General features: G+C 35.1%; 2 protein-coding genes across 2 annotated transcripts; both read left to right on the top strand.

Annotated features, from left to right (window-relative positions):
* Window positions 1–3,582: 3,582 nt before the first annotated feature.
* On the top strand, window positions 3,583–7,554 carry LOC116145392 (cyclic nucleotide-gated ion channel 2). The gene is made up of 8 exons (XM_031430859.1): window positions 3,583–3,725; window positions 4,046–4,673; window positions 5,468–5,683; window positions 5,779–6,095; window positions 6,207–6,318; window positions 6,391–6,627; window positions 6,737–6,823; window positions 6,901–7,554. Exons 1-8 carry the CDS (start codon window positions 3,688–3,690, stop codon window positions 7,387–7,389), a joined length of 2,124 nt encoding a protein of 707 aa, XP_031286719.1. The 5' UTR covers window positions 3,583–3,687; the 3' UTR covers window positions 7,390–7,554.
* A 390-nt stretch (window positions 7,555–7,944) lies between these two features.
* LOC116145469 (phosphatidylinositol 3,4,5-trisphosphate 3-phosphatase and protein-tyrosine-phosphatase PTEN1) lies at window positions 7,945–11,066 on the top strand. The gene is made up of 7 exons (XM_031430924.1): window positions 7,945–8,593; window positions 8,913–9,089; window positions 9,172–9,285; window positions 9,668–9,856; window positions 9,960–10,196; window positions 10,467–10,568; window positions 10,674–11,066. The coding sequence occupies exons 1-7, from the start codon at window positions 8,168–8,170 to the stop codon at window positions 10,854–10,856; spliced, it is 1,428 nt and encodes a 475-aa protein (XP_031286784.1). The 5' UTR covers window positions 7,945–8,167; the 3' UTR covers window positions 10,857–11,066.
* Window positions 11,067–11,742: the final 676 nt, after the last annotated feature.

Below are 11,742 nucleotides of genomic sequence, written 5' to 3' on the forward strand. Positions count from 1 at the left end.
TATTTTTTTAATTTGTATTTATGTTAATTTGATTATTATTTATATTAATATTTATAATAATAAATTCATAATAATTATATAATTTAAAAAAGCATGAAAAATTAAAAACAAAACTTTATTCAATGCAAATATTAAATTATAATAACTCAAAATAAAAATTAACACTAATTTAAAAACACTAAAATTAAAAGAAAATACAAAATAAACTAAAATAATAATCTAGTATTCCGATAGATTAGTTTTGGATCCTCTAAGATCATCAAAATATTGGAAAGAATTAGATGTGATGGTTTTTATTTTATTTTTATATTAAATGTAATGTTTATTTGACTAAATAAATGCTTAATTTTATTAAATTAGTATAATTTTCAAAGTTATTATTATTTAATAAAAATATAATTCTCAATATTTAATTAATATATGCAAAAATAATTAATAAAATAAATTGATTGTTGATTATTAATATAAATAAAAAAAAGAATATTTTAAAAAATATTCCTTTTGGTATAATATTTGATACAATGAATTGAAGATGCAATAGTAAAATACGTCAAAAGCTATACCAATTTAGTGTTTGTAGTTGGAGGTGGTCTAAGTGATAGTTTGAATGCAGGAAAAATTCAATTATTATCATATTATCTCAATTAAAAGTGGGAGAAGAAAGAAATCAAAATGCTTTTAAGTTGTTTCCTTAGTGCCTTTAACTATAACACAAGTCCTTTCAAACTTGTCTATTTGAGTCACGTTCAAACACTTTGTTGTTTGCATAAAAATCACTTTCAACTTTATCAAGAAAAGCCGTTCAATATCTTTCATACCAAAATAATAATAATTGAAACTATACTATAACCTAAAGAATTGAGAACTTAATGCATATATTTTTGTTGTTTTTTACACTTTCAATGATCTAATAGTTGTTGCTTCGCTTGAAAGGTAGAGTGACGCAAAACTATCGTAATATTCGACCGTTTCAAAAGATATTGAATTTCTTGAAATGGAAACTAATACATTTGCTATGTTACCATTTTTGAAAATACGATACTGAATTTATTTTTTAAAGCTCAAAATCAAGCTACTTATTTTCATTTTTGGATTCGTTTTTTAAATTAAAACCAAAAATAGAAAAAAAAAAAGGGTTAATTTGTAGAGGTAAGGAAAGATTAATTTAATATATAAAAACGGCTTGCAAATAAAGCTAAATATATATCATATATTAAAATTTGTATCCAATTTTTTAGGATCATATGCATATATAAAACCATAGCAAGTATCACATCGTTTATGACCCACAATTTCCAATTTAGTATTAAATAAATACATAATGGCCAAAATAAACCTTCTTCAATTAATTTGTATATAATTAATTAGGACACATACCTAATTAATTTGGCTAATATTATACACATGAGATGCCGTATATAGTTTGAAATTTCTAGCAAAAATTGAAACCATTTCAATGATTCAAGATGAAGTTATTATTGGTGGGGGTGCATTGTTGATTGTCCAAACTTTTATTATGGGGTTGTTTTTGTATAATAATCTAAATAATAATATTTAATTAGAGGATAATTCAGTAATTTAAATAACATACCCACCAATATATTCCTTCCAACCAAACATATTAATATAACATACCCACCAATTTATTCCAACCACCCAAACACATTTTTCTAAACATTTCCATTAATCTTTAAGGTAATATTTCTTTTCATTAATATAACATTCCTAGTAATGCAATATTCCCTGAACCAAACACACCATTATAGTCAAAATCTTCTATGTGCCAGGAAAGACAAGAGGTGCTATTTCATAAACAATATTAATTAAGAGATTAAATATATCATATTCTCTAGGGGTAATAAAATTATTAAAGTTAATTAAGGTTGCCCCCTATGTATTGAAGGGTCATAGGAACTTTTCTAATATTTCATGAAGGAAATTATTAGGGTACAGATTTCATTCTTGATGGCAAGTTTAGGTGTATTAGACAAAAATTAATCATTCTTGATGTTACGAAATTTAGTTGAAAAAACACTCATGAGATTCTTTATCAAAATTATATCAATTGAATCTTTTGGTCTTAGTTTTGTAGATGTGATGATAATTCTATTGATTTTATTCTTTGAACATTGTCTTAGTCATTTCATGCAAGTTTATAAGGTCAAAATGAAATGGTGTTAGCTCAAAGATGTGCTTTTTTTTTTTTTTTTTTTTGGACGAATAACCAAATTAACTCATGGGTAGTCCAACGATAAGGGCGAACCAAGGGGTTTGTGCATGATTTTAACTTATAGTGTCAACTTCAATTCTCCATTTGATACAAATGTAATACTTTTGCCCGTGATTTACTTGAGAGGTTGCGGCTATATAGCATCCCCTTCCTTGGCGATGGGTTTCTGCTGGATAGCATCTCCTTCCCAGACGGTGGGTTACTATGAGATAGCTTCTCCTGCTGAGGTCGGACACCTCATTTATTAATAAAAATAAAAAAAAAACTAGGGCATTTTTTAATTTATTTAGTTAATTGATTATCAGGATAATATTATTGATATCTTAGATAATTCCAAAAACTTAAATTTCTTTGATAACCCATGTAATGTTTGATTCTTGTGTCACTCAACTTTCTAGTATCTATTTTTTTTTTTGTTTTCTCTTAATTTATAAGATAATAATATATATATATATATATATATATATTAGATGAGGATAAATTTAGAATGTAAAATTCACAGTGTAGAATTATAATCCAAAAACTTTTTTTTTTTTTTTTGGTATTAATTAATTTCATTTATCTCTTCTCTAGTTACTATATATACGGTAGTCTTTCTTTCTTTAAGTTTACATTTTACTCATAATGCATTTAAAACATGTCGTTTTTCCATAATAGAAACTATCCTTTATTTTCCTTCCATTTTCAAAACTTAAATGAGAATTCTTCCTTATAACGAAAGTTATTAATTATAATAGGACCAACACTTCACGTCATTATAGAATTAGTTGTGTGACTATTAGACATCATTAAACACAATGACTTGTAATTATAAGATGATCGAGAAAATCATTCTGAATCAGAAATATTCATTTTCATGGCATTACTTTAACGACGTACTACTGTTATATATTCGTCAAATTTTGTCTTTCATTCATTTATCGACATGATTGGTAAATATTTACCAGGAGGAGTAAGGTAATAAGATCATCTTCCATGTTTGTTTTCTTATTTGATTATTGAGATATATTACTGTGGTAAAAGAGACGATATACAGGGAGATGGTAAAAGGGGGGGATTTTTCGAAGGTGGTGGAGGTGGAGGGTGTTGGTGGTGGTCCAAGAGTGGAGTAGTAGTAGTAGTAGCTTGGTTGGTGAAAGAGATTGTTGAGTATTCACTTGACCGTGGTGGACCCTATTTTGCTATGGCTGGTTCGACAGCAACCCCACCTTCACCACCTCCTTCACGTTCCGTATGTGGGTGGCTCTTCTCTTCTCTCCTCTTCTCTTCATCATGTGCTACGTGACACACTTTCATGCTTTTCCTTATTATAATCCCTCCAAATCCCCCTTCTTCTTCACGCATCACTCCCTCTCTCCCTCTCTTTCCTTCTCTTCTTCTTCTTCTTCTTCTTCATCATCCCTCTCCTGCTTCTCCTCCTTCTCTTCTCTCTCTCCCATGGTTCCTTTCTTCTCACCATGCCCTCTCAGCCCGACCTCCCCTTCTCCCTCCCTAGGTGATTCACCAGCACTCTCCACTCATCTCTTTATGATTATATCTTAAAACTGTTTCTCTCCTTGCAATTTCTAAAAAAATTGTTTCGGTTTTCGAACTAAGATTATATCTTAAATCTGTTTTATTTTCCGAAGTTTCATTTAGATTATATTCGTAAAACTACTATAGTTTTTCAGACTTTTGCGAATTTTAATCGAAGGTTGTAATCTTAAAACTGTTTTTAATGCTCTGAGAATAAGATTGTTTCCGAAAACTGATTCTTCTTTTAAAAGTTGATTAAACTTTCAAGGTTACTGAACTTGTTTCACATGTTTCATGCAGGTGGCTTGGACTGTTTCACAGTAAAAAATCAAGCAACGAAAATGGTGACAACGAAAACAGTAATGACGACAGTCCAGTTACAAACAACTTCGAATGTTACGCCTGTACTCAAGTAGGCGTTCCAGTCTTTCATTCCACCAGCTGCGACGACGCCCAACAGCCGGAATGGGAGGCCTCCGCCGGCTCTTCACTCGTTCCAATCCAGGCCCGGTCCCGGCCCAAGAAGATTCTCAGCCAGGCTCAGGTTCGGTCGGGACTGCTCGGGAACGTTTTGGACCCACGTAGGAAGCGCGTGCAGAGGTGGAACCGGGCGTTCCTTCTGGCACGTGGAATGTCCTTGGCGGTTGATCCTTTGTTTTTCTATGCTCTGTCCATTGGCAGAGGTGGGGCCCCCTGCCTCTACATGGACGGCGCCTTGGCCGCAATAGTCACCATCCTTCGCACGTGTGTGGACACCGTTCATCTCTTCCACTTGTGGCTCCAGTTCAGGCTGGCTTACGTGTCACGAGAGTCCCTCGTCGTCGGCTGCGGCAAGCTTGTGTGGGATGCACGTGCCATCGCCTCTCACTACGTCCGGTCCCTTCGCGGCTTCTGGTTCGACGTGTTTGTGATCCTCCCCGTTCCTCAGGTGAGACAGAAATATCCATCTGTTCGGTAAAATTACTGAATGAAACTCTGAAAAATTGTGAGGTAAGCAGTTAAAGAGAAGGACCTGTCATGATAAGAACCTTAATTAACTCATTTTGTTTGTTTTCATTTTTGGTAGGTATACATCCCAAAGATGGGAGAATTTTCTCCACTCGCTTAACCATTAGAGCACCTGTTGTGTCTTGTTTTGTCCATTGTTGAGTTTGCATTTAAAGCAAAGCAGTAAAAACAAGACTAATGATAATACATAAGTCCTATTGCACGCTCTGTTTATTGATAAGAAGATGGTAAAGATTTCTGCTCATTTACCTAAGTGTGTATTTATGGAAATTAGTGTCATCATGAAAGTTAAAGTTATGATCTAACGGTGGCCTGATACTGATAATACTAAGTGGGTTCCCCCGACCCCATCTGGGTATTGTACAATAATGCCTATCTTTTTGTTCTTGGTTGGTGCAATAATGATCATATGATAGGCAGCTTTTTTAGATCATGAAATTCAAAAAAAGAGGCTGAAATTTGTTTGGTGGGGTGAACTCTGTTAATTTTGATTAACTTTTTTAAATTTGCTGTCTACTAAAACTGGATTTCAAGCACAAACTGTACAGTGAACAAGTTAATTTACATTCACTGTAGAGTTACTGAAATTAGATGGCTTTTTTTACTTAATGAACCTGGTTTTGATTGTGGAATAAGAGCATACGCTATTTTTCTGAACTTACACAGTTTCAAGTTTTTTACTGCTTACATGTGCTTTTTCATTTGGCTTTGCAGGCAGTGTTTTGGTTAGTTGTTCCGAAATTGATTAGGGAAGAGAAGATTAAGATGATCATGACAATACTCCTATTAATCTTCTTGTTTCAGTACCTTCCCAAGGTTTACCATAGCATCTGCCTGATGAGAAGGATGCAGAAAGTTACAGGATATATTTTTGGTACCATCTGGTGGGGGTTTGGCCTTAATCTCATTGCTTACTTCATTGCCTCTCATGTAAGGCCGCGTTGCTTTTTCTCAAAAAAAATGGTCACCACAGCACAGGATTTTTCACAGCTTTTGTTCATGTTTTTGTTAATGATTGTTCACAGGTTGCTGGAGGTTGCTGGTATGTCCTCGCAATACAACGAGTGGCGTCATGCCTTCGTCAACAATGTCAAAGAAAGGCTCATTGTGATCTCTATTTGTCATGCTCAGAGGAGGTTTGCTACCAGTTTCTGGTCCCTGCAGGAGCAATTGGGAATTCATGTGGTAGTAACTCAACCACAACTAAGAGAAAATCCATGTGCTTAGACGTTAATGGTCCCTTCAATTATGGAATTTATCAGTGGGCTCTTCCGGTCATTTCTAGCAATTCTGTTGCTGTCAAGATCCTATATCCCATTTTTTGGGGCCTCATGACCCTCAGGTGAAAAATCGTACCTCTATAATTTGATCGGTTAATTTCCAAACTGTTGACCATGAAAGAGTACCTGCTGCCTTAAATGTTAATTATCCCGCCTTTATGCATATATAACAGCACCTTTGGCAATGATCTTGAACCAACAAGTCACTGGCTGGAAGTAATGTTCAGTATATGTATTGTGCTGAGCGGATTATTGCTCTTCACTCTGTTGATTGGAAATATCCAGGTAAGTTATACAAATTTTCATGGAAGCGGAAAATGCGATTTTAGTGGCTGACCATTTGCTGTTTCTATGAAGGTGTTTCTGCACGCAGTCATGGCAAAGAAGAGAAAAATGCAGCTCAGATGTCGAGACATGGAATGGTGGATGAGACGCAGGCAATTGCCATCACGTTTGAGGCAAAGAGTTCGCCATTATGAGCGTCAAAGATGGGCTACAATGGGAGGAGAAGATGAGATGGATTTGATCAAAGATTTGCCTGAAGGCCTCAGGAGAGACATTAAACGCTATCTTTGCCTTGATCTCATTAAAAAGGTAGGAACTGATACAAATTCAACGACGTCCCAGCTGCTGCTGTTTCTGATTTCATCTATAACGACAATCTCATTTATATTTTCTTATTGCTCTATTGGCTACTTGTCAGGTACCTTTGTTCCATAACTTGGATGATCTCATTCTCGACAACATATGTGACAGGGTGAGGCCCCTAGTCTTCTCCAAGGATGAAAAGGTGAAAATTTTCACAAACTTTAAAATCATTCCCACTAATCAATATGCTGAAATTATCTATGTTCATTTGGAAAACAGATAATTAGAGAAGGAGATCCTGTGCCAAGGATGGTGTTCATCGTCCGCGGACGCATAAAACGAAACCAAGGCTTAAGCAAAGGCATGGTAGCCACAAGTGTGCTAGAACCAGGAGGCTTTCTAGGTGATGAGCTACTCTCCTGGTGCCTTCGCCGCCCTTTCATCGACCGCCTTCCAGCATCATCTGCAACATTTGCTTGTATGGAATCAATAGAGGCATTTGGTCTAGATGCAAACAATCTCAAATACATCACAGATCACTTCAGGTACAAATTTGCAAATGAGAGGCTCAAAAGAACAGCAAGATACTACTCATCGAATTGGAGAACTTGGGCGGCAGTGAACATCCAATTCGCTTGGCGAAAATACAGAATGAGGACTAGGGGTCCTGTGATTCCTGTAATTGAAAGTGGCAGCAGCAATGGAAACATGCTCCTCAAATATGCTGCAATGTTCATGTCAATTAGACCTCATGACCATCTTGAATAACTAAGAACTAGCTAGCCTTAGTAATTTTCAATTCTTCATTCTCTGTTAGTCATCTTCATTGCTCAATAAAAGCTCTTTGCCTTTCTCTAGGTAGGAAATTGGTCATGGAAGTCTTGTAACTTTTGTATTTATTTTAGATGAAATAATAAAAGAAAGATATATATATATATATATATATAGATCTTCGCTCTTCGAAAATTTTCCAAGATAAACTATAGAACTTAAGCGTGTTTGGAAATTAAACAGAAGCGCTTTCAAATAAGTACTTCTCCAAAAAGCACTATTTTTTTTTTTTTTTTATGTACGAATAAACACAAACCAACCTGACATACTTTGAAGAAAATAGACACTCATGCATCTTTCTTGTCAATCCAAACTGTAATTTGATTGACTTTTGTTTCAAGTCAGTCAATGACTCTCCTTTTTTTCCTCTACGTTTGGGGTGGAGAAAAAACCCCTCCACAAATAGCAAAACCTACCAACTCTTAACAACAATGTTTTTTTGTTTTTCTCTTTCATTTGAAACCCAATGGAGATCGCCATTATCATCTCCTGGCTTCCATGAAGCACTTTCCAGGGTCTCCAATTCTCTGAATTGGGTTCTCAAATATCCATTTTCCCCTCCCTTGGATTTGCTTCTTTTTTCTCCTGCAAAACTCAGCCAGGAGTTATCTTTATGTTCAACTTCAGCTCTGCAGGTACATTAATTACATGCCCACATGCAAAAGAAAAAAAAAATTTCCTCTTTATCAAATAAATATCTTCTTTTATCAAAACAATGATTAGGGTTCTTAATGTTGCAGTGGATTGTTGGACAAGCAATCATTATTTTGACAATGGAAGTCGATCATTTTCTTCATTTTCTTTTCTGCAGGTACCTTGTTGTTGGTTGATAGTTTATTGGTTTAGCAGCCAAATGGGGTCCAAGTCTTCAAAGCAGTCAACAGACTCAACACCAACCACCAGAGGAGACGATCTCCATTTCCAAGTTCTCTCTTTTCTCACTAAAAGTTCTTATATTCGTAACTTGGTGTCGAAGCAACGCCGGAGGATGCTGGTTGAAGGTTATGATCTTGACATGTCCTATATCACAGACCGTTTGTTAGCCATGTCTTTTCCTGCAGAACGAATGAGAGCTGTTTACAGAAACCCTCTTTGGCAAGTCAAGTCTGTGCTAGACATGAGACACAATCAACATTATAAGGTGCACTATATCTATAAAATGCTTTACCTATGTTTTAATTATGTGTTATTTCATGAAAATTTATCATCCGCTAGTGTTAATAATCAAACCAACATTTAGGTTTATAATTAAGTATGATAGATCATTTTGCCTAATAGATTAGTCTTTTGGGTTGATTTTTCAAACAAGAAGATAGATGGTATTGTTGGTATCGTGCTCGTCCCCCACGGTTGACGTTACCAATATGTAACATTAATTGTTTGGATAAATACTTTTGATATGTCATGCCCAACGGAATTAATGTGCTGTATAATGTGTTATTTTTGGTTTTGTTTTGCAGGTGTATAATTTATGTATAGAAGAATGTTATGATCCAGAACATTTTTATGGGCGTGTAGACAGATACCCTTTTGATGACAACCATGTTCCACCTCTCGAAATGATCAAGCTTTTCTGTGAGAGTGTGCATTCATGGCTATCAAGTGACCCAAAAAATATTGCAGTTATTCATTGCATGGTATAAGTGTTTGTTTAAATGCTCAAAAGAAATTCTGTTGCTATCAGTTTATTACATTATGATTCACTCCCTTGATTTGCAGGCAGGTAAAGGTCGAACAGGGTTAATGGTATGTGCGTATCTTGTTTACAGTGGCATGTCAGCAGAGGAGGCTCTGCAATTATATGCTCATAAACGAACTACTAACAATGAAGGAGTAAGTCATGTTAGGTATTTGCTTAATTAAATCACCCTGAACTAATCTGTTATGAATCATTTAAAAACTTCAATAGATTTCATTGGGGCCAAAAGTAAGCAAATATTATCTTTAATGTGCATAACTGCAGACAGAACGTTCAATAATTCAATCAATTTGGCCTTAGGGATGCAAGCATTATCCTTTAGAGATGGGGATAGAGCTAGGCGGAGCGAAAAGGGTTACCAAACTTCGATTTGTTCTTGATGCAAATACCTGTTATCTCTCTAACTCAATTAGGCTGCAGCTCTTTTAGTATTCTGCATACTACATATCATCCATTACTGCTGGTTTTATACTTTGCTGGGGGTGGCTATACATTATTTTGCTTGTGTTGTAACAGGTCACTATACCAAGCCAAAGGCGTTATGTCGGTTTCTGGGGCAGCACACTTTCTTTTCCTAGGGGAATTCATAATGGACCTCCAGATGTGAACTTGCCACAAAAATGTAGCAGAGAGTTGCTGCGAGTTCGACTTTATGACACCATTAACACTAACCCAGTCTTCTTTGTGGTGTCAGAGTTGCAAAAGGTGAGTCCACACCATTGAAACAAATTCTGTGTTAAAACTTAGAATGGATATATATGTTCTCATTTTAGTTAATTGAAAGCAAATTCTCTTCCTTTTTCCACAGGTTCCAGGTGAGCTGTACAGTCCAGCTATGGAAGTTTCTCGGAGCGTTTGCAGACAAGTAAGAAAAGGATATGAGAAAAATACTGATGCACGATACTATGTCTCCTTCATCGATGATGATAATGGAGAAGGAAAGAAATCAGAATCAGGAGAACGTGTGGTTGTCCAAATGGACACAGAATCCCCCATAATCTACCAAAAGACCTGTCTTGATCATTGTTTTGACAAACCTTTACTAGTAAGTCACATAATTTTATATGTCTCCTTTCCTATTCACTCAGGCAACACTTTCAGGAATCAATTTGCCAGCACTTTAAGACACTTCACTTTCAGTAATAGTGAACTATAATTGTCTTCATGAAAAGACAGCATTATAAATTATAAGCTGTAAGATTCCCAGGAAATTTCCTACCAAGTTTGTGCACATCTTTTTCCTACTTTAAGTTCTTATCTTTGTCTCCTATGTTCAGTACCAAAAGTGTCACATTGACAACATATGATTGAACAGGTCAGTGGTGATGTTCGCGTAATATTCTACCAGAAAATGGTCGGATCACGCCTCTTCTACGCTTGTTTCAATACATCATTCATCAAAAACGGCTTGCTACAGGTACTTCCAGGAGTTCATGATTCTTAAATTTTTTTATCATTTTACTTGTGCAAGAAGATTCACTTTTTGTGCTCTTTCTTTTGCTGGTTTTTCTGAACTCTGCAGTTCTCCTTGAGGGATTTGGATAAAGTTGGAAGCAAAGGTAGATCAATTTGCGGCCCGGCTTTCTGCCTGGAGTTGCTATTTGGACCTGCAAATCCTAAGTCTTCAATGTCACAAACAAATGACGAAGACGAGGACGATGGTGATGGTGATGGTGATGGTGATCTTAGAACAAATTCATCCTGAAATTAATCTCCAAACCAGCAGCATACATTTAACGATGACAACAACGATGATGAAGGTGGTTTTACTGCGAATTCGTTCTGAAATCTTCAACCGTAGATAAACTTTCAACCGGTACAAATGTGTCATACACAGATTCAATGTAATATCCTCACCAAATGGATCGAAAATGGATGAACATTTGATTCCTCCCCCCGGCTTGGCCCCTGGTTTTTTCGTGGTGGGGTTAAAGCACTAGGAAAAATAAGAGCAAGATCAAAGTTAGTACATTAGAATATTTCTACCATTTTTGTCTCTGGTTTGTGAATGAAAAATGAATCAAATTGTCATCATCACCATTATACATGGGTACATTTTTTCTCTTCTGCATTCATGTTCATAAGTTATTGTCCTTAATTTTGGGAGTGTGTTTGCAAAATTTGAGAATTGAGTGAAAACATGTGAAAAAGCTTTATAATATTTAGTGTACAAAACTACCCTTTGGTGACCGAATGGTTCGATAAAGACTCTTGGATATATTACTTAAGAGGTTCTAAGTTTGAATCTCTCATCGGTTGCTAATAGGGATAGTCACTTAAGCTCTTATTCGATCGATAGTTTCAGGGTCCTTAAAAATTAGTTGAGATGTGCGTCGGACACCCTTGGTCATAAAAAAAAAAATATATATATATTTAGTGTACAAACAATAATTTTGGATTAAATGATACATGTTAAATATTTATAAATAAATAAAGCAAACAATCAGCACCAATAACATATTTTAGATGGGGTTTTTGAACCAAACCAAAAATCTGTCTTTTTTGTTTTATTTAATTATTTAAAAAAAATTAAATAGAGATGAAATAAATTTATTTTTTTAAAATTCAATTAAAAAATAAAAAAAATTGAA

Source organism: Pistacia vera, unplaced genomic scaffold, assembly GCF_008641045.1.
Source record: "Pistacia vera cultivar Batoury unplaced genomic scaffold, PisVer_v2 Contig461, whole genome shotgun sequence".
NCBI classification, from domain to species: Eukaryota; Viridiplantae; Streptophyta; class Magnoliopsida; order Sapindales; family Anacardiaceae; genus Pistacia; species Pistacia vera.